The sequence below is a fragment of the Zea mays genome, chromosome 3 (genome assembly GCF_902167145.1).
Source record: "Zea mays cultivar B73 chromosome 3, Zm-B73-REFERENCE-NAM-5.0, whole genome shotgun sequence".
NCBI classification, from domain to species: domain Eukaryota; kingdom Viridiplantae; phylum Streptophyta; class Magnoliopsida; order Poales; family Poaceae; genus Zea; species Zea mays.
In genome coordinates this window covers 213,896,157-213,922,894 of record NC_050098.1, presented here as the reverse complement: position 1 = coordinate 213,922,894, position 26,738 = coordinate 213,896,157, and the positions used below count along the sequence as shown (strand labels likewise).

The 26,738-nt window shown below is 44.9% G+C and overlaps 1 protein-coding gene across 2 annotated transcripts; it reads right to left on the bottom strand.

Annotated features, from left to right (window-relative positions):
- Positions 1-4,341: 4,341 nt before the first annotated feature.
- Positions 4,342-16,430, bottom strand: LOC103651348 (glutamate synthase 1 [NADH], chloroplastic). 2 transcript variants are annotated; one of them, XM_020550511.2, is made up of 24 exons: positions 15,797-16,086; positions 14,874-15,232; positions 14,640-14,759; positions 14,443-14,556; positions 14,198-14,350; positions 14,015-14,115; positions 13,654-13,750; positions 13,326-13,422; positions 13,061-13,170; positions 12,819-12,922; positions 12,528-12,707; positions 12,095-12,438; positions 11,941-12,005; positions 11,402-11,871; positions 10,206-11,075; positions 9,387-9,541; positions 9,116-9,277; positions 7,234-8,763; positions 6,784-7,002; positions 6,142-6,416; positions 5,719-6,024; positions 5,291-5,558; positions 4,955-5,209; positions 4,342-4,868 (listed from the first exon to the last, which is right to left on the bottom strand). In XM_020550511.2, exons 9-24 carry the CDS (start codon positions 13,114-13,116, stop codon positions 4,605-4,607), a joined length of 5,523 nt encoding a protein of 1,840 aa, XP_020406100.1. In that variant the 5' UTR covers positions 13,117-13,170; positions 13,326-13,422; positions 13,654-13,750; positions 14,015-14,115; positions 14,198-14,350; positions 14,443-14,556; positions 14,640-14,759; positions 14,874-15,232; positions 15,797-16,086; the 3' UTR covers positions 4,342-4,604. The 2 variants fall into 2 exon arrangements, with proteins under 2 accessions (XP_020406100.1, XP_008675191.1); XM_008676969.3 differs by lacking the exon at positions 13,326-13,422 and having other exon boundaries at positions 15,797-16,430.
- Positions 16,431-26,738: the final 10,308 nt, after the last annotated feature.

Genomic DNA, 26,738 nt, shown 5'->3' with positions numbered 1-26,738 from the left:
TCTTCCGGCTGGCGCCCCTGAGGCTGCTTGTCCTTCCGGAAGATGGCCTCGACCGCCTCCTGACCAGAGGCGAACTTGGTGGTGATGTCCATCGGCTCGCTCGCCCTGGTGGGAGTCTTGCGACCCAGCTTGCTCACCAGGTCGCAACAAGTGGTGCCGGCGAGGAACGCGCCGATGACATCCGAGTCGGTGATGTTGGGCAGCTCGGTGCGCTGCTTCGAAAATCGCCGGATGTAGTCTCGAAGGGACTCTCCCGGCAGCTAGCGACAGCTTCGGAGATCCCAGGAGTTCCCAGGGCGCACGTATGTGCCCTGGAAGTTGCTGACGAAGGCTTTGACCAGGTCGTCCCAGTTGGAGATCTGCGCAGGGGGCAGATGCTGCAGCTAGGCTCGGGCAGCGTCGGAGAGGAACAGGGGAAGGTTGCGGATGATGAGGTTGTCATCGTCTGTTCCACCTAGCTGGCAGGCCAGCCGGTAGTCCGCGAGCCACAATTCTGGCCTTGTCTCCCCCGAGTACTTCGTGGTGATAGTCGGGGTTCGGAACCGGGTCGAGAACGACGCCCGTCGTATGGCCCGGCTGAAAGCTTGCGGACCGGGCGGTTCGGGCGAGGGACTCTGATCCTCCCCGCTGTCGTAGCGTCCCCCACGCCTGGGGTGGTAGCCTCGGCGCACCTTATCGTCGAGGTGGGCTCGACGGTCGCGGTGATGGTGCTCGTTGTCGAGGCGACCCGGGGCCACAGGCACTGTGTCCCGCGTGCGCCCGGTGTGGACCGAGGCTTCCCGCATGAATTGGGAAGTCGCGGCGCGATGCTCCGGGGGTACCCTTGCCTTCGGGAGGCAGAGCTTTCGGCCCGTCGGACCACGGCATCCTCCAGGAGATTTTGAGCTCTCCCTAGATACACCGCCCCTCGGTGGTGGATGGTTCCGACATCGCTCGGAGTAGTATTGCTGCTGCAGCCAGGTTCTGGCCGACCCCACTGGAAGCCAGGGGCAGCCTTGCCCTGGCATCGTTGGCGATGCGGTGCTGGACATCCTGGGCCAGATGACACGCTTCTCCGGCCGGTGCTCGTCCTGCCCACTCCTGCCCGATATTTTGCCGAAGCTGCACAAGTGGTCCTGCTTCCTCGTCGAGCCTGGCCTGCATCTCGCGGATTTGCTCGAGCTGTGCGTCCTGACTCCCCGCAGGGACTGGGACCACAGCTAGCTCCCAAAGGATGTCAACGCGAGGCGCAGGCCTAGGGGGATCGCCGTCCTCCGGCATACAAAGGTGGTTGCCTTCATCGAGACCCCCTAGATCGACGTGGAAACATTCGCGACTTGAGCCACAGTCTTTGTCGCCGAGGCTGTGGCTACTATCGGAGCAATCGGAGAGGCAGTAGTCACATGCGGTCATGAAGTCCCGCATGGCACTAGGGTTATCGAGCCCGGAGAAATCCCAACCAGAGTCGGGCTCGTCATCTTCCTCGGAACCCAGGGGCCCGTAGGTTGAGACGGCCGTCAGTCGGTCCCAGGTTGACCGCATATGATACCCCGGAAGGTTCAGATATGCCTTTATGAAAGCATCCACCGAAGCAGGGTCGCTTGGTGGGTCGAAGCTGAATCTAAAAGGAACAGGATGGGAAACGGACGGTACCTCTTGATCGACGGATGGTGACAAAGTCGCGTCAGGGATGGACTGCACCGTCATCTTAGGTACGAGGCTAACGCCCAGCAAGTCCTTCGCGAGCGTGCTGGCGTCGTCCGTCTGCTTGGGGTTGGCGTGTTGCGGGGAAACAACGCTCGTCTTCGTCTCAGACGCGAGGTCAACGCCCGACGTGTCCCCCGCTGGGGCGCCGGCGCCGTCGACTCGCTCGACAGCCGACGAGGTGACGCCTCCTGCTTGGCCATGGTTGCCCCGCCTCCTCCTCCGTCGGCGGGGAAGGTGACGGGACAGACATGGATGTTGCTCTTCCGCCACGTGGGGAAGACGTCGTCGATTCCGCCGCCGGCGGGCGGGCTGACGGCCGCCATTGTCGTTGTCGCGCGGCGGAGGAAGGAGTATCATGTCGTAGCTGCCGTCGAGGGACATGAACTCAAGACTCCCGAAACGGAGCATCGTCCCGGGTTGGAGAGGTTGTTGGAGACTACCCATCTGGAGCTTGACGGAAAGCTGTTCGTCAACACGCAGCAGTTCCCCTACCTGGCGCGCCAACTGTCGGCGTTTCGACTCCGGGGGTCCCTGGACTGACGAGTAAATTGTCGCTGCGTGTCCCAGCCCAGATGGGTCGGCGCGAGACGGAACACAAGTGGGGAAACAGTAAGGGGAAACCACGGCCTCGTGTTGTCCTGCGCCCAGGGCGGATGCGCTTGCAGTAGGGGGTTACAAGCGTTCGCGTGGGAGAGAGAGAGAGAGAGAGCGTGAGCCTGTGCGTCAGCCCGTCCTCCCGCGCGGCTGCCTTCTCGTACGAGAGCCCTGGACCTTCCTTTTTATAGATGTAAGGAGAGGGCCTAGGTGTACAATGGGGGTGTAGCAATGTGCTAACTTGTCTAGCAGAGGGAAGCGAGAGTCCTATGTACATGCTGTCGTGGCTGTCGGAGAGGTTTTGGCGCCCTGTTCATGTGATGTCGTGGCCGTCGGAGGAGTACTTGAGCCTTGTGGAAGCACAACTGTCGGGGCTGTCGGATCCTTGCTAACGTCTCCTTGCTTCCGTAAGGGGCTGAGAACCGTCGTCGTCATGGAGCACGCGGGGTGCCATCATTACCTGTTTTGCCGAGGCGAGCCAGATGGGACGCCGGTCTTGTTCCTCGTAGCCTGAGCTAGCTAGGGGTAGGGTAATGATGCCCCCCCTGTAGCGTGGTCGGTCCGAGCCCGAGGTCGGGCGAGGCGGTGGCTCCTCCGAGGTCGAGGCTGAGTCCGAGCCCTGGGGTCGGGCGAGGCGGAGACCGTCGTCCGAGGTCATGGCTAAGTCCGAGCCCTGGGGTCGGGCGAGGCGGAGACCGTCTTCCGAAGTCGAGGTTGAGTCCGAGCCCTGGGGTCGGGCGAGGCGGAGACCGTCTTCCGTGTCGAGGTTGAGTCCGAGCCCTGGGGTCGGGCGAGGCGGAGACCGTCTTCCGAAATCGAGGTGGAGTCCGAGCCCTGGGGTTGGGCGAGGCGGAGACCGTCTTCCGGTGTCGAGGTTGAGTCCGAGCCCTGGGGTCGGGCGAGGCGGAGTTTCCTATGGCGCCCGAGGCTGGACTTAGCTGCTGTCGGCCTCACTCTGGCGAGTGGCACAGCAGTCGGAGCAGCGCAGGCGACGCTGTTTTCCTGTCAGGTCTGCCAGTGGAGGGGCAAAGTGATTGCGGTCACTTCGGCTTTGTCGACCGAGGAGCGTGCGTCAAGATAAGGTGTCAGGCGATCCTTGCATTGAATGCTCCTGCGATACAGTCGGTTGGCGTGGCGATCCGGCCAAGGTTGCTTCTCCGTGAAGCCTGCCCGAGCCGGGCCTCGGGCGAGTCGAAGGTGTGCCTGTTGCTTGAGGGGACCCTCGGGCAAGACGTGAATCCTCCTGAGTCGGCAGTCTTTGCTCGAGGCTGGGCTCGGGTGAGGCGAGGTCGTGTCCCTTGAGTGGACAGAGCCTTGACCGGAATTGCGTCCATCAGGCCTTTGCAGCTTTGTGCTGATGGGGTTACCAGCTGAGATTAGGAGTCTTGGGGGTACCCTAATTATGGTCACCGACATTATTAATTTTGTTCTATTATGTTTATTATAGTTTGATATTTACTTACATTTAGTAACTGCTAATAAAATTTTGACCAACTGATTAAAAACAATGCTCAGCTTTAACCCTTGTTGTTGACTAGTCTTACACTTTACATGAACTCACACCTTTGGTGAGTTCATCCACATTATTCCCCACAACTTGTTGAGCGATGAACATGTGTGAGCTCACCTTTGCTGTCTCACACCCACACAGGAGAAGTACAAGTGTTTTAAGAGGAGCCGCTTAATGAGGAGTTCGATTCGATCTAGGTGGCGTGTCTCAGTTGACTTTCTGGCGCTAAGAATGTATTTTAGATCCTATTATATATATATTTTTTGTAAGACTTCCACTATGTAATAAATACTTTGATTATTGTCACATTTATCTCTATACAATCTATTATTATATATGTTATCTTCTTTGATGCATGTATGAGATGCACCCGACTTTATTCTTTAAAACCGGATGTGACAGCACGATTAACAGGCCGCCCAACTATCCAAAATCTAACACACCTAGTATAACGTATTCGTATAACGGTATAAGTCGACCGAAACCGAGACTCGGCCTCATACAGACTGGTGGCTCAGTCGCGCTTGCAAACACATAGAAAATAACCGACATATCACACGACAAATTTACATCTATTTAAGAAAGGGGAAACTGTACATTGTTTGGACTACAAAACCACATGCAGCAGAAAAAAGAGACAATAGCCACCAAAACTTTCAACTGTTTATCTATCGTCAAAAAAAATATAGAAGGGCTTTCATTCCTTAATGAGCCCGGATTTCTCTGTTTCTTTTAGACAACTACAAGAACGGTGTTTGCTGTGTGGAACCACAGGATACACTGACAAACGTAAAACTTGCTCCAGTTTATGCTACTATGCCGCAACCGGCTGAACGAGCCCTGTCCCGGAGGGAGTGCTGTCGCCTGTAGCAGCAGCATTCTGATCATACCTTGACAAGTACTTGTCTACCGCTGCAGCAGCCTGCCGCCCCTCCGTGATGGCCCAAACCACCAGTGATTGTCCACGTCTGCAGTCCCCGGCGGCAAACACACCATCGACACTGGTAGCGAAGTCTCCAAACTGCGCTTTGAAGTTTGATCTGTTGTCCTTCTCCAAACCCAATTTCTCAGCTATTGTCTGCAGGGAAGAAAAGACGGACTCTACTACTTTAGGCACTAGAACAAGGGTACTTAGGAACTAGAATAGCCTTGAGGGGTACTAACCGCTTCAGGACCCAAGAATCCCATAGCTAGGAGGACGAGATCAGCCTCAATAATCTCTTCTGATCCTTCCATCTCCTTGAGTTGAAATCTTCCATCTACTTTCTCCCACTTCACACGCACTACCTCAAGGGCCTTCACCTTGCCATTTCCATCGCCAATAAAACGCTTTGTCAAGACTCCGTAAGTTCTTGGATCCTTCCCAAACTTGGTAGCAGCTTCTTGATGCCCATAGTCAACACGGAAAATTCTTGGCCACTAAAAGCAAAAGGCCAAGCTGGAAATAAGGATAAATGCAGTACTCTAAAAAGTGTGATAACTGCAAAGGGAGACACATACCTGGGGCCATGGGTTGTCAGCAGCTCTAGTGCTTGGTGGTTTTGACAGGAGTTCAAGATTTACAAGGCTGGTGCAACCATGCCTAATAGATGTGCCAATGCAATCTGTGCCTGTATCACCTCCACCAATAACCACCACCTTTTTCCCACGGGCGGAGATATATTTACCATCCTCCAGGTTGCTGTCGAGTAAACTTTTCGTATTTGCATGGAGAAATTCCATTGCAAAATGAACTCCAGATAGCTCGCGTCCAGGGATGGTGAGATCTCTGTTAAAGACATCCCCATAGGTCAAAATACAGCACAACTATTTGAAGTATATGTTAAATCGTGTCTTTTGTAGTTACAAATGATATACCATCTGTGTCTTAACAAACAAATACACAGGTAGTATCAACCAAAATTTATCTGGTGCCTTTAGTCTGTTACCTCGGTTTTGTTGCTCCACAAGCCAAAATAACCGCATCATTTTCAGAACGTAGACGTTCAATCGAGTACAAAGGATCACTACCAACATTGGCATTCACCACAAATGTGACACCCTCTTCAGCCATTAAATTAACACGGCGCTGGACAACGCCAATCTTGTCTGTCTTCATGTTTGGCACACCATACATCATTAAACCTCCAATTCGATCTGCACGTTCGAACACAGTTACGAAGTGGCCCATTTTATTTAGTTGATCTGCAGCAGCCAAACCAGATGGTCCACTGCCAACAATGGCCACCTTCCTTCTGTAATAAGATCATTTCATTGTTAATGAGCATAACCGAGGTACTACCTAGTAATGAAATTAAAATGCAAACACGGATAAAAATAAATGAATAGTTTAAAAACTTTAAAGTACATACCCTGTTCTTTGAAGTGGAGGTCGTGGAATCATCCATCCCTCTTCAAAACCTTTGTCTATGATTGCACATTCTATACTTTTGATAGACACCGGATTCTCAATAATCCCAAGAACACATGACCCCTCACAAGGAGCAGGGCAAACTCGTCCAGTGAATTCAGGGAAGTTGTTTGTCTCAAGTAGTCGATCCAATGCTTCGCGCCATCTGTTCTGGTGAACTAATTCATTGAATTCTGGGATCTTATTTCCAAGAGGACAACCAGCACCTGAGCTTTCCTGTGAAAGTAAAACAAAAATGTTGAAAAAAGAGTTCCAAAATCTTATCATCAGCAGATAAGAAAAGGAACAAACAAGTTGCATCACAGTTCAAAGAAGTACTGTAGGGAAACAACAACTTCAATTTAGCATCAAGAAAATGTATCCATCTTAGGCTTCCCGCACTGTGCGGGGTCTAGGGAATGGTATCTTTAAACGTCAAGCCTTACCCACATAATATGCAGAGGCTGAGGCTCGAACCCGGGACCTTCCGGTTACAGACGGTAGGCTCTACCGCTGCACCAGGCCCGCCCTTCTTAACCATGATGGAAAAAGATAATTTAATTTGAATAAATATGATAATAAACAGAAAAAATAGAAATATCACCTGATGACAGAAAGGAGTGCCACAGTCCATGCAACGAGCAGATTGTGTATTTAATAGTGGACCAGGTGTAGATTCGATTGCAACTTCCTTCCAATCTCTAACACGCTCTTTTGGATCTCTGTATGAAATACTCTCTCGCTCATATGTAATAAAGCCCCTGTACTTTTTGGCATTGGCAACATGTGTTGGTCGGCTTGCTGACTGATCAGGTTGTACTTTCTGTACATGAAAGTTGATACAAGTAGTCAATGAAAGCTTCCAAGAACTGAAATTATATTATTAGCTGTTTCTGATGGATAAAAGTTTGTGCAACTAGTTCTCTATTAAATGAATACGAAATCATAACTAAACTAGAAATGTTTAGGTATGATGAATTAATAGTTTACAATAGCTAAGTAAGAATTCGTGATGAAAAGTGAAACAAAGTTGCCACTTGAAAATGTGCCTCACCTTAGTTGTCACAGAAATTCCATTTGCCATCTTAGGCTCCTTTGCATGCTTAGCAACAGCCTTTTCCACCTTCATGCTTTCTAGAACCCTCTTATAGTCCCTTGGATATACTTTTACAAATTTTGGAAGAAGGTTATCAAAATCGGAGAGTATATCTCTAGCCAAAACACTCTCAGTGTTGCGACGATGTTGCTCAATCATCATTTTCAATGTGATGATGTCATCCTCTTCCTCCACATGATATAGATCAACTAACTCATTGTTGCAGCGAGCACTGAATTTCCCATCAACATCATAAACATAGGCAATGCCTCCACTCATGCCAGCAGCAAAGTTCCGCCCTGTTTTTCCGAGGATAACAACAGTGCCTCCAGTCATGTACTCACACCCGTGATCTCCAATTCCTTCAACCACTGCTTGAGCACCTGAGTTGCGAACACAAAATCTTTCTGCTGCCATACCATTGAAATATGCCTCTCCCATGGTAGCACCATACAGAGCCACATTACCAATGACAATATTGTCCTCTGGACTAAAAGAACTGTTCCTTGGTGGGTACACAACAATTTTTCCACCAGATAATCCTTTACCAACATAATCATTGCTGTCTCCTTCCAGTTCAAGAGTGATTCCAGGACAAAGAAAAGCGCCAAAACTTTGACCAGCACTTCCAGTAAACTTCACATGAATTGTACCAGCAGGCAATCCATTCATGTGATAACGTTTTGTGACTTGATGACTGAGCATAGTTCCAACTGCTCGATTCGTGTTCTGGATTGGAGTCTCAATGAAAACACGAACTTGCTTTTCAATAGCAGTTCTTGACAGATCTATTAGTTTGTTATCTAATGCCATGTCTAGGCCATGGTCTTGCTTCTCAACACAGTACTGAGCAACACCTGGACGAATCTCTGAAGCTGGTTTCAAGATTAGTGAGAGATCAATGTTCTCAAGTTTCTCATTACTCTTCACTACTTCTGGATCAACCTCAAGCATATCAGAACGTCCAACCATTTCAGTAATGGTGCGGAACCCAAGGTTTGCCATGATTTCTCTTAGCTCCTCAGCAAGCATGAAGAAAAAGTTGATGACATGCTCTGGTTCTCCAGCAAACTTTTCTCGAAGCACTGGGTCTTGAGTAGCTATACCAACAGGACAAGTGTTCATGTGGCATTTTCGCATCATAATACAGCCAAGTGTAATCAGTGGGGCAGTGCTGAAACCAAATTCCTCTGCCCCAAGCAAGCAAGCAACAGCAACATCTCTACCAGTCTTCAACTGTCCATCTGTTTGCAGGACAGCTCGACCACGAAGCCCATTTGCTACTAGAGTTTGATGTGTCTCAGCCAACCCAAGTTCCCATGGAAGTCCAGCATTCTTGATACCGGTCCATCTTGAAGCTCCAGTGCCACCATCATGGCCAGATATAAGAACATGGTCTGCATGTCCTTTTACAACACCACTAGCAACAACTCCCACACCAGCCTCAGAAACTAGTTTGACACTGATGCGGGCTCCAGGATTTGAATTCTGCACAGGCAAGAATATCACTGTCACTGAACAGCATTTAGAAGTTGGAGATTCATAAACATACATGCAAGTTCAGCAGTAAAAGGTAGCAAGAGTTGACATCACAGCAGGTGATCCATGAATATTACTATCTCCGTTCTCGAATATTTGTCGCCCGCTAGTTCATTTTTGAACTAAAACGCGACAAATAAAAAAGAACGGATCAACGGAGGGAGTATTATATTAAGACCAATAAGAGGACTTCGGAGGTTGATAAGGAGTGTAAAAAATTAAATTGAGACAGCAGCAACAATCAGCGAGCCATGGATCTTGTGGGTACAGAAAACAGCATTACTCTATTTACAATTTATACCTTAAGGTCATGTATAAGCTGCGCAAGATCCTCAATCGAATAAATATCATGATGCGGAGGTGGACTGATCAGTCCTACACCAGCTGTGGAGTGTCTTGTGACAGCAATGTCACCAATAACCTTGTGGCCTGGAAGTTCACCACCTTCACCAGGCTTGGCACCCTATAGAAATTTAAGGTGAAAAATACAGTAAATCCAAAATGAAATATGGAAGACCCATGTTCTTTCAACAGGATGTAATTCATTTTAATGGCTGCATAGTGCATAGTACCTGAGCCATTTTTATCTGCAGCTCATCTGCATTAGTCAGGTAATAGCTGGAAACTCCAAACCGTCCACTGGCAACTTGCTTGATTGCACTTCGTCTTGGATTCATTGAGCCATCAGGAAGTGGTTCCATCCGAGAGGGCTGTTCCCCTCCCTCACCTTCACAGATATATAAAAGCGAGCGCATTTGGGAATAAGTGTATTTAATATTAAGATCTAGAACTAGCCTCCCCATGCTGTTGTCGTAAAAAAAGAATAATACTCATGTTCCTGAACTAAGACACAAATTAAAGGGGTTTATAATCGAAAAGGAACATTGCATGCAGCAGGCTGCAGGATGAAAAATAACTATTCAAGTACTTCTATTAAACCCCAGATTTATAGCAGTTGTCCTCATCAGTTATGCACTATCGTATTATATAAAAGAAAAAACTTACCCTGCAATAAATTATAACAGCAAATCAGTATGATATGTTTTCAAAAGCTAGTATTCAACATAAACAAGAAGATGGGTTACCAGAGGGGATAGGTTTACCTAGAAAGAGGAGATGTGCAATGAATAATTTAGTTTAATTTGATAGCAAACACTTTACTATAGTTTTAAACGTGATTGTGTCTAAAATGTTGAGTACAGACTACAGAGGACAGGCTGATGTGATTCATGTTTCAGGAAAAGAATAGCACATCACTCTTACAAAAACTACAAATTGGTCCATACATATTACATATTTCAGATGGTTTTTCATGGAGCTAATATGCCCAAAAAACAATAATTCCTCCACATTTATAACGGAGAAATGCCACGTATGGATGAGAAACATACCTGTATTAGATTTTCCTCCAAGTTTGTTCATGGCAATAGCAAGGGCAGTATGTGCTTCTAATGAAATAGAACCATAACTCATCGCTCCAGTACAAAAGCGTTTCACTATCTCACTTGCAGGTTCAACCTCATCCAAAGATATCTTGTCAGAAACATGTTTAAATTTCAGCATGCCACGTAGATTGCACGCCTTATTGAGCTCCTGAATTCGTTTCGAATATTCCTTGTATGCTGCCCGGCTGTTGACTCTAGCTGCTTCCTGTAACTTTCCCATTGCAAGTGGGTCGTTGAGATGAATTTCACCATTTTTTCTCCAGTGGTAATCCCCTGGGTTAGGAAGTGCCTTTGCATCTGCACTGCCAGCTGGAAGGGCTCTTGATGGGAAAGCTAACTCATGAAGACGGAGAGCATCTCGTGCAAGCATTTCAAATGTTGCACCCTCAATTCTGCTAGGTGTGCCTTCGAAACACTTGCCAACCACTTCAGAAGAAAGACCAAGAGCTTCAAAAATTTGTGCACCTTTGTAGGATGCAAGGGTGGATATTCCCATCTTTGCAAGAACTTTCATCATTCCATAGTTAGAAGCATAGAAATACTTCGCCACCAGCTCTTCCTTTGAGTAAGGTTGTCCATCTCCATTAGGAGTAATCTTCCCGTCATTCTGTAAGCACCAAATTGCTTCAATAGCCAAATAAGGGCATATAGCATCAGCGCCAAATCCAACCAGGGTGCAGAAATGGTGCACTTCACGAGGTTCAGCTGACTCAACCAACAATCCTATGCGTGTCCTCTCAAGATTTGCAACAAGGTGCTGATGCACTGCTCCCACTGCTAAGAGAGAACTGGCAGCAACACGGTCTGAGGAAAATCCTGCATAACAAAGTTCAGCAAACAAACAAAGTGAGATCTCCATGGTGCTAAACTTTGATGGACTGTCATAAGAATTGAATTGTGTAAAGTAGGAGCTATTCTCAAGCTAAATGAAAAGGAACAAACAAGTTATGGTACATTGTGCAAATGAAAATAGCAACAGATAGTATACTGGAAGATGTCTGTGAGCTATAACAAATTTGTACAATGCATTTAACTCATATGTGGGGAAGTTTAATTGACTATTGGGTGATTGGTATAATCATATATGGTATATAAGGTGTGGAATAAAAATAGAGAATAGACTAGCATAAATAAATTATAACCTCTATCTGAGAGAACCAAAATAGTGTATCCCTCGCGTATGGCTTTACGAGCTTCAGCACAAATTCTGTTCAAAGTCTCTTCCAAGCCCTTCCTTCCAGACTTTTTTGGATAAGTTATGTCAAGCACTTTGCTTCGCCAACCTCGATAATTCATCTTTTTAATAGCCTCCATTTCATCAATAGAAACCAAGGGACCTTTAAGTGCAAGGCGGTTGCATTGTTTTTCAGTTGTTTCCAACAAGTCACCTTCTGGGCCAATCATACACTCCATAGATGTAACAATTTTCTCTCTAATAGGGTCAATCGGAGGGTTTGTAACTTGTGCAAACATCTGCTTGAAGTACTCAAAAGTCAACTTCTCCCTGTTTGACATCACCGCAAGTGGTGTATCGTTTCCCATGGAACCAAGAGCTTCCACTCCATCCTTAGCCATTGGCAGTAGCAACATCTCGAGGGCTTCCACCGTGTACCTGGAGTACATCAGTTAACCATCAGCAAAACTTGAAATGCCAGCAGAATAGAATAAATCTCTTGCTTACCCGAAGGCCTTCAGTTGAGTCAAAATCCCACTGATACCAACATGATCTATGTTCTCATTCTTTTGCTGCACCAAATTATAAGAGTCATAAGTGTTACATTACTTATGTTTTGCCAAGTTACCACCAGTAATGTTGGTGCATGGTAATGACTTACTGAAAGTGAGCTAGAAATGCTTGGAGCGACTCTATCGGTTTCTGGTACTGATTCTACAATATCCTTGAGGTATATTTTTTGTCTCTTGAGCCATTCTCCATACGGGTGAGCTTTAGAATATTGTGCTTTCAGAGCTTCATCATCCACTACAGTGTGATTCTCAAAATCAACCAATAACATCATTCCAGGGTTTAGCCTGCCTTTTCTCAGCACGTCTTCAGGAGGAACATCAACAACACCGACCTCACTACCCATGATCACACGCCCACTGTGCGTCACATAAAACCGACCAGGCCTCAAACCATTACGGTCCAGGGTAGCTCCAAGGTAACGACCATCAGTAACTGTAGGTGACAGACAAGTTAGGATTGAGTAGATCAAGTAACCAGTCAGAAGAATGGTCAGACAAGGAAAGTGAATAGAATATATTTACACGATATTAGAGCAGGTCCATCCCAAGGCTCCATAAGTGCTGACAGAAACTCGTAGAGAGCTTTCTTCTCAGGATCCATGTTTACATCATTCTGCCATGCCTCAGGGATCATCATCATCACAGCTTCTGGCAGGCTTCGCCCACCTCGGACAAGAAGCTCAAGAACATTATCAAATGCGCCTACAGTTTAACATTTTTTCCAAGTAATAAGTTTCTGAAAGATAGATAGGCAATTTTCATTTGCCAGGTGTAACTGTGCATCATACAACACTGAAACATTGTGCTTCATACCAGAATCGGAAGAGGTAGCATCAACAATTGGCAGAATTCTTGAGAGCTGCTCCTTTGATAATCCAAGCTTCTCAGCCTCTAAGAGACCCTCACGTGCTGTCATCCTGTCATAAATCCAGATTACTTAAAGACAATTCTAAGGCCCATAAATTCCAAACAGCATAAGAAGGTGGAGATGACTGTATCCACACCAAACTATGAAACTATTGTTACAGCAGATGCACAAGGTTTAGCGAGATTACCAATTCTTGTTTCCTCTAAGAGTATTGATCTCTCCATTATGACCTAAAACACGCATTGGTTGTGCACGGTCCCAGCTGGGAAAGGTGTTTGTGGAGAACCTTGAGTGAACCTGTTTTAATATATGGATTTTAGAAATCATATTACTGCCATAGTTTGCAGCTTTAAGATGCTGAATAGAACATCAGAATGAAGCACTAGCACTACCAAAAAGAAAATGTCAGTTGCACAGAATTTCATGCAAAACAGTTGGGAGCCCTAAGCTACCTCAAACCAAACACATTTCCTTCCCACCACCTAATCGGAGGTCACATCCTGATGAGTCGGGCATAGCAGTCGGCCATAGCAGAACTGCAGCTGGACTCTGCAACATGGTTATCGGGTATCAACTAATAGAGATTTCTAATACTTCACTTTAAGGCATCAAGAACCAGGACTGAAATAGCATATGAGTAGAGCAGTGATGGTAGGACAGTTCAAAGTTCGATGCCTGCATAGGAGTGTATCTTCTTACAACAGCCTTGCTATTATTGGTTCCCATCCGTTGACTATGATCATGACAATTTTTGTGTAAGTGCCAAAGTTTTGTATTTACCAGAGCCATATAACTCATGAAGTTTTCATGACCTAGGTCTGCATAGTAGTACCCCTTAAGCTGGGACGGTTTAAGCTGGCCCTTGTAAACAATAGTCCTGTAATATAAAGATATACAACTTTGAATAAGAATTATTCATACAAACATAAGCCAACCAGAATGTCATTTGGCTACATATTTACAATTTTTAAGAGCAAATCTAAGGCAATTTTTTGCTATCCCCCTATAGAAAAACAAAAATATTGCCAAAATTCCATTCTGAAAATTGTGCTAAGTGGAGACTCTCTGATCCTTTTCAGCCCTGAAACCTAATGAAATCAAAGCATGAACAAAAACTTTTGAAGTGAGAAAAGGGAAGCACCTAGAAGATAGAGAGCACATGTAGAAATCCCTCTCTCCACCACGCTTAATGTTCAGAGAGGCTCGAACAGAGATGATTGAGAGTCTCCTAAGGATATATAGCTGCAACAATTCATGAAAAAATGTTAAAGCCAAATCCATCAAATGTGCTGATATGCACTTACATCTAGTGGTATGGAATTACCTGTTGCTCAAACTCAGCCTCTGATCTTGAGCTCTTGGTAACGAAAACCTGCTCAATGACTGGCTCAGTCTCGAGTGCAGATTCACCCAAGTCTGAGTTGTCAGTCGGAACCAGACGCCACCCGAGTATTACATGTCCCAGTGATTCTGCAACCTGCAAGGACAAGATTATTAATCAGAGAAATGAGCTTAACATGAAAATCCTGCATCATAGGCTATCAAATTTATTAACAGTGTTACACCAACCTTCATAAACTCAGCTTTGCCTTTCTCACGACGCTTTTCATCTGTTGGCATAAAAAACATTCCAACAGCATACTCGCCTGGTGGGGGTAGCTCAAACCCAGCATCCTTTGCGACCTACAAGAACACAAAAACAATTGAATAACTGTTGAAAAGAACAAATCTGTTCTTCTATTTTTTTTTGTTGCAAAGAAACTCACCTCTTTGAAGAAGTCATGTGGTAGAGCGACCATGATGCCGGCACCATCTCCTGTATTCTTCTCGCAGCCGCAGGCACCACGGTGAGCCATTCTCTCAAGCATCTCAATAGCATCATTAACCTGGGGTAAAAAGGAGAGCAAAATCGGCATCCCGAACATGATACATCAAAATAGTGTAGCTACAATGCATGTGGCATCGCCTCTTTGAACTTTGAAGGAATCGATGTAACTCACAGTCTCGCGTTTGTAATCGCCAGATAGCTCAGCGACAAACCCAACGCCGCAAGCGTCACGCTCGAATGAGGAATCGTAGAGCCCAATGCTGCTGTTCGGGAGCTTTGAGAGCGGCCTCACCACCTCGGCGTCGCGTGCCGCCGCGTGGGGCGCCCGCGGAGCGACGCGCTCCTCGGTGCGGTGCACGCGGCCAAGGAATCCGCTGCCCTCGAGGGAAACGCCACCGTAGGCTTGCCAGCCCGAACGGTACGGCGCCGCCACGGGGCGGCCGCGTCGGGCCCAACGACCTGCGCCCAGCGGCGCCGACCTCAACGCTGTCCCTTGCGCCGTCGACATGGCTGAACAGCAAGCCTCGCAACCTGTCATGCAACAGTCAAACAACGACGAACATCAGATGGTGTTCGCTTAGCTGTTCATCGATCTACAACACCACGCGGGGGAAAAGGGAACCAGAAATGCGTGAAAAAACATATTTAAAAAGCACCCGAAAAAACAAGCAGAAAGCTCAAGGCTGTCCCCTTCGGGCTTCGGCCCTTCCCTACGCCCACATGTCAACACCATAGGCATCCAGAAAAGAGCGTGCGACCCACTCCGCAGCGTAACAGAGCACTCCCGAAAAGAATTACGAAGAAAACGCCTCAGCGGCGGAAACACACGCAGGGATGAACAGATCTACCAACCCCACGCACGGCGGTGCGGATTCCTCCGCCGCCGCCGCGACACAGCAGATTCACGAAGCAGCGCACGGACGGACGCAGAATCAAACATCAACGGATCGAAATAAATAAAAGCAACGAGACGGCCGCGTATGCCACCAACCACGCACGCACGCTACAGCCGAACCAAACCGCCAAGTTGCCAAATCCCGTCGGCTTTTTTTAGCGTCTCGCGGGTCACGGCAAGAGGGTGCAGCGAGCGGATACCTCTCTCTCCGTCTAGCCGCACGGAACCGGTGGCTGCGGGCTCACGACCGCGTTGTGGCTCCGCCCTTTTCTCCGCCGCTACCTTCGCGACTCACGCCCGGGGATCGGTGTCTTAGATTTTGGCTGCTCACTTCCCCACGCTTATCCCCGGCGGCGGCTCGGCGAGGAGGGGATCGGTGTTGTGGGTTGGTGGGAGCGGAGTGCCGCCTCTGTCGCGGCCTCGCGGGATGCCCTGCCTGCCGAGCGTCGCTCGCCTTCCTTGACCTCTCCCCCGGATTGTACAGGGCGTTGGGGAGCATTCGGCGCCTCTGCATTTATAGAGGGGAGGAGCGAGGGAGGGTGGCGGTGAGCTCGCCCTCACCGCGCCTAGCTGCCAACCCCGCTCTCCTCGTCTCGCGTGGCGTCCCCACGCACGCATACGGCCCCACTGATTATATTTTCGCCCCCAATCTTCTCACAAATTTTGTTTCCCTTTTTTTGGTTTTCTCTGTTTATTTGGTTATTTTAAGAGTTTTGTTGTTGTTAGGTGAGGCTATCTCAGCCATATTTCGTATGGGTCCCTACAAGAAACAGGATTCCGTTGTACCCCTTGCCTGTATGGTGCTTTTTTGGTGTACAAAAATGGAAACGTGTTAGCAAATCATACTAAATAGATAGCATTTGTCTGAATATCTTTCCGGCGGAACACATTTACTGTGACATATTCTGCATACGATTTTAATAATTAATTTAGTGAATGGTGTTCTTGCTTAGCGATTTATTTGCCGGTCAATATTATATATCCAACTAATTCTTTGTCTATCAACTAGTTGCAAGAACTCGTACAAATGAACCATACTTGAAATAACTACTTCGTGTCAATGAAATCTCAGTGTCAATGTGTAAGGTGATGTGTATGCATCCATGCAAATAGTTAGATATTTTTTAGTTTGAGTAAAGTTCAAGGTCTCTTCATTTCGCAACTTTCCCCCTCTATACCCTATATACATTATGTACACTATTGAAGTTTCCTCACTTGTGGTCCCTTTTGATTTGGCAAAACATGTCGCCTCTCTCACAATGAACACGAGAACCAAAAAAGAAGAGGCATCCTAGAAAAAGGTTAGAGGAAGAGCAATAAGAGGATCCCAAACTTATCACCTCTTAGTTGGCACTATTGAGGAAAGGAGGATACAACATCGCATTCTATCTTATTGCACAAATCACGCGTGAGTGTGACGTGGACGGCATGTATCCTCTAGTGATACGCATCTTATGCGTGAAGGGAAGGCGATGACACGACAAAAATCCCCGCTTACACGAGGTGAGCAATTGCACCGCCGCCTAATTCATAGGTTAATTCCCTTTTTTCTTCTCATTGCACTAATTCCTACTTAAGCTCATCTTTTGCATTGGCATAGATAACTGAGAGGTACATCTATATTTTTTTGAAATATTTCACGCATTTTTTTATATTTGCAAACATGAGACAGACCATCGGAGAAGCAAATAGTATAGGAACATTAGATATGTTCTTGCATTCTTGTGATGTGTTTCACTTGAACAAACTGATAAACAATTAAAAAAATTTATTTACACGCACGGGACATTTTTAAAACCTGTTTCAAGAAGTGGGGTTTGTTATGTGAAACCAATACACTTCTACACAAAAAAACAAGGGACATGAAGATCGATCTTTATTCAAGTATATAAATCACTAGGGTTAATAAAAAAAACTACCATGCAATCTTTCGGATTAGACAAATAATATAAGAAACTATGGACACTAGAAGCCAAAATTGACGAACGTCGGAAACAAAGGGAGTATAGTAGAGGGAGGGAGTACGGGAGGTGAAATGCCTTCGAAAGAATCTTTTTGGCCTGAAATATAAAATCAGGAGACGGTTACAATTTTGCACTCTTCCGTCTGCATTTAGCGGCAGTGCGGGCCCACGGCCAGATCAGACACGACGGGGACTCGTGCTGTCCACAGTCGCTGCCTAGCATACTGTTGTTAGCAAAAACAGCAGCCGCCCGATGTATGTGGGGCCCAGGATCCGACGGCTGCGGTCCGGCCGTCGCGCCGCCGTCGATGCGGAGAGCCACAGCCGCTTTGGAGATCACCACGCCCCTTGTTTGCCGCCCTTATCTTGTGTGCTTATTTTATTTTATTTATTTATTTAACACTATCTGTACAGTGCATGGATTTTGATTAATTAAACGCCCGAATTCGAAACCGCTTGTTTTTATCCGACGCTAGTGGCCTACTCCGTCACTGCCCCAAGCTCAGAGCCAGAGGGGCAGGCCTAGGAAGCCGCGCACGCACCCGGATTCAAAAAGCGGGCAGGGGGCCTCCGCGGGCCCCACGTGTCTGGGGAAGGTAGGTGCTTTCTGGGGGAGAGTTTCTTCTACACGTGGTCTTCCTCGCGATGGCCGAGCCCTGTAGATTCCAGATACCTGACCAAAAATGCTAAGCGCCCACATGGGAGCTCCAAAGCCCCAAAATTGCGCGGTTGTCCAGCTGAGCAAGCCTCTAATTGTACTATTGCATCATGATAGTCACATTTAGCATGGTACGTAATTAACTCATCCTGAATAATGCTCAAGTACTTTTGTTTAGTTCTGGTTGAAGTTGCAAGTCGATTTATCTGTTATATTTTTTTGAACATTATAAATTTTCCAGTGTTAAGCGTCCTGGTTTTTTCTAAAAAAAACTCAGAAATTTACCCAACCACAATGCATTCAAGTTCTGTAATTCAAAAAAAATTGGAAAAGGATTGTGAGTTATCCTCTCTGATTCTAAATGTGGATAGTTAGGATTCTACCTAGGCAAGACTTTTAACTTAAACCCTCAACATATAAAAGCTATATAGATATATACAACATAAGGTGGATGGTACCATTGTAGTGGAAACTAAGAGCAACTCCAATAGTTATGTACATTTTAGCTTTCTAAATCACAGATTTAAGAAGTTGCTAAATAACTTTTGGAGTAAAAAAATGTGAGTTCTCCAATAGTTCTCTAAATATAGGTTGTAATTTTGTTTTGTATTTATCCACATAAAAAAAGTCACAAAAACTATATAATACAGTCAACATTTTTGTTTAGGGAGTTGTTAAATGGTTGCCAAATGTAGAGAGAAAATGAGGTTAGATGATAAGTTGTTAAATTTAGAAAGTTTATTTAGAGAACTGTTGGAGAATAGTTTTCATGTTAACTACCTAAATTATTGATTTAGCAAATCTTTTAGAGAACTACTGGAGTTGCTCTAACTATTATACTATATTTCGAATTATATGTCCTTTTGGTTTTTACAGTGCATCTTAGATATATTATATCAAAATATATGGTAAAAGTATGTTCTAGAGAATCATGACTTGTAATTTAAAATTGACTAGTTAGTTGCCCGCTACGGTTTCTGTATATGATCTGCAGTTTGTTTGTACAGCACAAACCAACATGATCTGCAGTGGTTAGAGGCGGATGCTCTCTTTCTAAAGACTACAGTTCGAATCAAATCCACTATTCAAAAGGGTGCATTTTACCATTAATTCCACGTCAAAACTGAAATATTGGAGCTCTACCATAAACGTTCTAAGTTTAGAATAAAAAAAAAGTAGTAGTCAAGTAGGGTACTCAAAGTTGGCTGCTTTTTCGTGGTTATTAGGTTTGCATCGTATTCTTACTAAAAGAAAATAATGTCGAATCTCATATCAGGGTTTGTAGAGTTGATTATTGATGTATCAAGTTTGAGCATCTCTAATAGACTATCTAAACTATTTTGTAAAGCTGAATCTAGCTATTATCTAAAGATAAACATCTCCAACAGATTTTATAAATGACTCTCTAAATTTAGTAACTCTCAATTCCATCTTATTCACTCTCTACTTTTAGATAGTCTACTTCTCTAGTCATCCGCCCTCGGGGTTCTACAGAGTCTATTAGAGTACTCTAGTATTTTCTTATCAAATTTATTTTCGAGATTAGCTAAATCACTAAATTTCGCAAATCTCTTGAAGATGCTCTAAAGCATGGCATAATCCATATATATATATATATATATATATATATATATATATATATATATATATATATATATATATATATATATATATATATATATATGTGTGTGTGTTGTACCCTTTTCATAAAACATCCTAAATCCTGAATTATAAGATGTTTTGGTATTCTTAAATCTATAGTTTTACTTGTATTTAGACACAATATATATTTAGATACGAATTAAAGGATACAAATATAAAAAATTAAATGTGTCATAACTTAAAACGGAAGGAGTATCACTATATCACTACCGGTGCTTTTATTTAGTCAAGTGGCAGCACATTCTTATAAATAAAGTGGAAGCACATCACCTTCGTGTGATTTGTGGGTTGAACTTGCTATGTTCTAGCTATTCTGGTTTGCATCATTATAAAACTCGAAAGAGAAGTCAACCATCATATCTCATGAATATTATTTTCAATTTAAGGAAACGTGTTATAGCATGTCCATACATGTGGTCACTAAGGGTAAAAATTAAACGAGCAGATTCACCGTTCGTTTTGTTCGCAGGCTAGTTCATTTTTAAACTAATCGGCGATAAATAAAAAAGAACGGAGGAGTATCATCTTCTTTTTTCTTCTTCTTTTAATGAAAATAATGTATTTTATTATAGTATATCACTTGATCTGTCAGTCAATGTTGGCTTGAAAAAACAGATATGTAGAACATATTTGGTTTCACGTGTTGCCTCTATGCGGCATGGCCTGGTTTCACGACAAGATGGATAGGTTCGTCCGACGTTTTCTTGCAGAATGAGTTAGCTCGTATATTGGCTTTGCATTATTATTGTGCGGGATGAGTCAATGCGGCGTAACCTCATTAGGCGACTCAAACCAAACATCTCTTTAGGTTCGGGTGATTCCGGTGCCCACCCGTGCCACAAACCAAACAGGCTGGTTGTTCTTGGAACTATTAGTTTTTTTAAAAAAAATACATGATAAAGCATTAAAACTTAATATAAACACCCTCGTCCCTATGTACACACATACATAAACTCTAGCATTATAAACACCTTTGAAGACTGAGCTACCGAATCCTTAATAATGATGAAGTTGCAACAGGCAAATCGCCGTCAATGAGAACATCATCTACACTAAAGCACGATGGCATTACAACTTGGAATATTTGTTCTCAACCGGGAGACTTTAATCTATACCACTTTAAAGAGGTGGATCTAAGCAACACCCCTACTAAGAATAGGGGTCCAAGATGTACCACTTAGAGATGGCAACAAGTACCGTAATGAAAGGGAAATAGGGTTTAATCTTTTCCTATAAATGATTTTGGTGGTTGAATGCTCAACACAAATAATTGGACTAACTAGTTTGCTCTATATTATATTCTACAGGTGCATAAAGGTTCAACACAAACTAATAAAAGATCAAAGTTAGGGTTCAAAAGAAAGGAGCAAAAGAAACCGAAGAGTACCCTGGTCTGGCGCACCGGACTGTCCGGTGTGCCGCTGGACAGTGTCCGATGCACCAGGACCGTACAAGTCCAAACTCTTCACCTTCGGGTTTCTTAGGCGTCGCTCTGCATAATTCACCGGACTGTCCGGTGTGACAGTGGAGCAACGGCTCTTCGGCGCAACGGTCGACTGCACAGTGCCCCTGACAGCGCTACAGTTCGTGGCAGAAGTCAGAGCAGAGGTTAGAGGCGCACCGGACAATGAATAGTGCCTGTCCGGTGCCACCAGAAGTCAGCGTTCCAGCGGTCGACTGCGTCAGAACCCTAACGGTTGGGTGACATGGCTGGCGCACCGGACAGTGTCCTATGGCGCACCAGACTGTCCGGTGCACCCATCGACAGCAGCCACCCCCAACGGTTATTTTGGTGGTTGGGGGCTATAAATACCCTCCAACCACCTCCACTCCAACCATTCAAGCATTCACTACTCCTCATTCAATACAGGAGCAAAGTGCAACACTCCAAGACACAAATCAAAGCCACTGATCCGATCAAAGTCCCCAATTAAATTCTAGCGCATTACGACTTTTGAGAGGATCACTTGTGTTTCTTGTTGCTCTTGTTTGCTTGGCTTGGCTTTCTTTTCTTTCTCACTTCTTACTCTCAAGTGCTTTATAAGCGAGGCAAGAGACACCAATTGTGTGGTGATCCTTGCAGGGTCTAAGTGACCCGTGAGATTAAAGAAGAAGCCTCACTCGGTCTAAGTGACCGTTTGAGAGATGGAAAGGGTTGAAAGAGACTTGGTCTTTGTGACCACCTCAACGGGGACTAGGTTCTTTAGAACCAAACCTCGGTAAAACAAATCACCGTGTCATCCGCTTTATTTTCTTGGTTGATTTGTTTTCCCCTCTCTCCCAGCTCGGATTTTATTCTAACGCTAACCCTGGCTTGTAGTGTGTTTAAAGTTGTAAAATTCAGTTTCCGCCTATCCACCCCCCTCTAGGAGACTTTCACGTACATACCTGACGGGTATTGCCATCACATACCCGTACCCATGAGTAAAACTCACGCCCAACAAAACCCCATACCCGCAATCCAGTCAAAATCATGCCCATACCTGTGCCCGACAATTCAATAGATTCTTTATGACTAGACACATAGAATTCTAATTATTTATTAGATTAAACTTGGAATATACAATAGAAAACAGATTATGTATGACCACAATGCAAGTAACTTGAATTTCAAACTCCATAGTTCACTAGAATATCACAATCACAAGTTTATTGTCTAATCATATACTAACATATTAGGATTTAAGAGGCACACACTACAACTGAGTTAGGTATACTTTACCCACGGGTTTGCGGGTTTGGGTAGCATAAGAATGTACTCGTACCTGCAAACCTGACGAGCACCACTTTCTTCCCATAAATGAACCCATGGGTAAGCAAATTGACCCATACCAGTACCTAATAGAGTTAAAATTCATCGGGTTTTGGGTAACAGGTACCCATTGTCATCTCTAGTACCACACCTAAATCACTCCATCTTGAAACAATACCAAGATAGTTGTCAGTATCTCTCTTTCTCCACTCAAATCAAGTTTTAACACCTATTTTCACATGCTTTGATCAATTCGCCACTCACTATACAAACTCAATCGCTTGCCCTTGTGAAGAAACATAAGAAAAACACGATCTAGACATCCCATCAATATAATATAACATAATATAATTAGTATGTTCAAACTATATGCTACAATTGTTAACTCTATTGACCGCGCAATAAGAGGCTGTTTGTGGAAAGGAAGTGATGTTGATTCAAATTGCAGGCTGACGATTTCATGGGATAAGGTTGTTTCTCCTAAAATCAAAGGTGGCCTAGGGATCACTAATATTGAATTGCACAATCAGGCTCTCCTATTGAAATACCTCCACAAGTTCTATATAAAAGTTCCCTTTGCCCGGGAACAATATCTGAATGTCGCCTAGAGGGGGGGTGAATAGGCGAATAAAAATATCACTGAAAACTTAGAAATATTATTGTACTCAAAGACTGGACCACAACGGAATCAGAGTCCTTGTCTCAAGATAGCCTGCACTTCAAAAATAACTTCTGCCAAAGATAAGTTTAGAAGTGCAAAGAGTAAAGCAATCAAAGAGAGAGAGACAAAGAACAACACAACACAGAGCACACGATACACATGGATTTATCATGTGGTTCAACCAAGCCTGAAATGTGTTCCTAGTCCGTGTTGAAATTAGCCAACCTGGCTTGAAGTCTATTTCAACTCCTTCCTCTGTTTGCTCAGATCTACCACTAGGTGGCAGATTCAGGCTTCCTCTATGTCGAGATTGGTTATAGCAGAGCCGCAACTGTTTACAAGTCTTCATAGCACTCCAGCGGAGTAACACTGCTCACTTGCTCAAGATCTTGCTCACTCTAACTTGCAGCAACACTCCTCTACTCTCTCTTGGCTTATAAATGCGCCAACACACAAACTAGAGAGAAATACACAATAGAGGGAGACGGAATAGATTTGCAATGTGTCTACAAATTATTGCTGCACTTGGGAGCCTTGGACATCTGAAGGAAGACGCATATGGGGCCCTTTTATAGCCCCAAGGGGCCTAGAAGACGTTGCCTCCTCCGAATGGAAGCTGGAAAACCTCCCTATCTGTGGGTGCACTGGATCATCCGGTGGCGCACCGGACCGTCCACAGTAACGATCAGTAGATCTTCTGATTGTCGCCTTTCCTTAGCTGAGTGGCACCGGACCGGTACGATGCGCAACCGGACCATCTAGTGACGTCAGCTAGCCGTTGGCTCTCGAAGACCATTGGAGAGGTGCTCCGGTGCACACATGATCATGTATTGTTCATGGTCTGGTGAATTTTAAAGAAAAAATCCACAGACTGGGTCACACGGACCCGGTCCGGTGCACCCCAGCCCAGACCAACTTTAGTTATTTTCTCCATTTCTTCTCCAAACAATCTCAACTCTTTAGAAGACTTCCTTATGACTTAGAAACATATGATTAGAGCATAATCCAATTGACTAAGTCCTAGAAAGTTGCCTCTTTCTCATAGTCCCTCAGTTTTTTGTTTCTCCTCAAACAGAGTCTGGAATGGCACTTTCTCTACAAAACTGAGTTAGAGAACAAACCAAAGTTCCAAATGTGTAATAAAAGTTGTGTGCAACATATTTGAACACTCAAACCTTGCATATCTAACCTTTTTCACTGTTTTACCCATTTTGGCCTATTTGAGGTTAATGTTGGACTCCAAACCATCAAGTCGACTTGACTTGATCTAGATTGTTATCTATCATCTCCAACACCCTGCAAAGATCACATAGTACATATCCAAACACAGGAACAACTGAAACTAAAGGTCAAAGTGAACTTAGCTCTTTTTGGGTTACTTCCAAGTTCTGGTTTTGACACTACTCCTTCTATTTACCTTGTTCACTTCTTGAGTTGAGATTGATGTTGAGCCTTATGACTTACACCACATAACCATAGGTGTTACCTCATTGGTTGTAAATCATGTCCTTAAGTCGTGATCCTCAATGCACCATAGCTCTTATCATCTCGATCAACCCTGAATTTACAAGTCTTCTTCTTCACCCCTGGCTTTGTGTACCTCAGCCTCCTTGACCTTCTCCTGTGCACTTGGTACATCGAAGCTCTTATTGCCTCCATCCTTGGATTGACCAGTTGTCTCTAAGTTATGCACAATGAGTTCCACATAAGCAATGTCCATCTTTCACTTAGTCTGTGATGTTCACTACCAATTTCATCTCATCCTTTGGACCATCACACTTGATCACTTGTGTTGAACCCTTTAAACTTTGCATTAAGCACCTGTTCAAACTTAGCCACACATATCATACCTTTAATTAGGATGTCATCCAAACCACCAAAACCCACAATGGAGCTTTTAACCTCCACTTTTTAGTGATTGATGGCAACACAATTAAAGCTTACACAAGATATAAAATTAAAGCACAATTTTGAATTCTAAGCTATAGAATGCTCCCCCTAAATATGTGTTTACATGAATATTCTCAACTTTGGCCTTAAATTTCAAATTTACACATACTTAGGCTAAGTGCGAAGCATTATTATGTCTTGGAATTTGTGGGTGTATTGTGTCAGGAATCAAACTGTGATGCGTATATCACACAAACGCACACAATTAGAGTTAGGCACCATATATACATCAACAATAAGATATAACACCATGGCATCTACCTATCACTATACACCATAAAGGTACCAATTAAAGCACCATATCAACACACGAATATCTTTCAACAAGGTGAGCAAAAAACACTATAGATACCAATTGATCTACAACACATACAATAACAGCTAAAGGCGATGCTACACCAAGATCCTATCAAATGAAAGATTAAGTATCGAATAGCGACAAAAATAGTAATATCGCATTATCACCATATAATCAACAACAAAAAGAACATGATAAGAATTATTAACACCTAATGCATTCTCCCCCTCAAGATTAAAAGGAACTCAATGAAACCCCACCTTAACCAAGGTGCGCTCATCTTCATCACAAGGTTGAGCTTTGAGCCCTTTAGCACACAAAATGCCTTCACCCATAAGATAAGCTTCCCTCTCAGGTCGAGGTAATCTTTAATGCACAAATTCTCCCCCTTTGACATCAACCACCAAAACCACATTTTAAACAAGAACATATGATGTTGTCATGGGACAACATGGTACGAAGCAGGGGAATGCATCACACTAACATTAATTCCCCTCACAACTTAAAAATATGCAACACAAGAATTAGAGATCCAGGTGCAAATACTCAACTTAACAGTGATAATACCTCATTTTGTTTCTTTGTGATATTTATTTCTTACCCTAACCCCAGGTGAAGTGCGTGTTTAAAGTTTATAATTTTTAGGTTTCGCCTATTCACCCCCTCTGGGCGAGTTTCACTGTTTCACCACGCTTTGGCTCGGTGCCATGCGTGGTTAAGTGTGGTCAGCTACTTATGACGAGTCAATCTGGGCCGAGCGTGGGATCCACTCGTGTGGTTCCCTTCTGACACGCCCGACCTCCCTTGTCAGGTTCCACCACACCCAACCCTGGCTCGGTGTCGCGGGGTTCGACCGGGGGCGAGTCCTTTCAGGGTTGACGTATCTGGCTCTCCCAACAGACTAAAGGGCCCCAGCGATCAGGGGCTCCTTTTGTAAGCGCACTCTCTAACTGGTGGGTCCCAGGGACTAGGGGTCATTCCCCGATAGGCCCCTTCGACAAGTGACCTACCCAACATTGCTAGAGGTCTCGGCGACTTCCAGCTCGGTCCCCATCAGGAGGAGTGCGAGCCGCAAGGCTCAACACGGCCTGCTTGTGCCAAGGTAATTGGGGATGCTGAGTTGAGTTCTTGAGGACCATGGGACCTGTGGGTTAGGGCCCACCACGCTTCCGCTACATCACTTTGATCTTGTCTATTG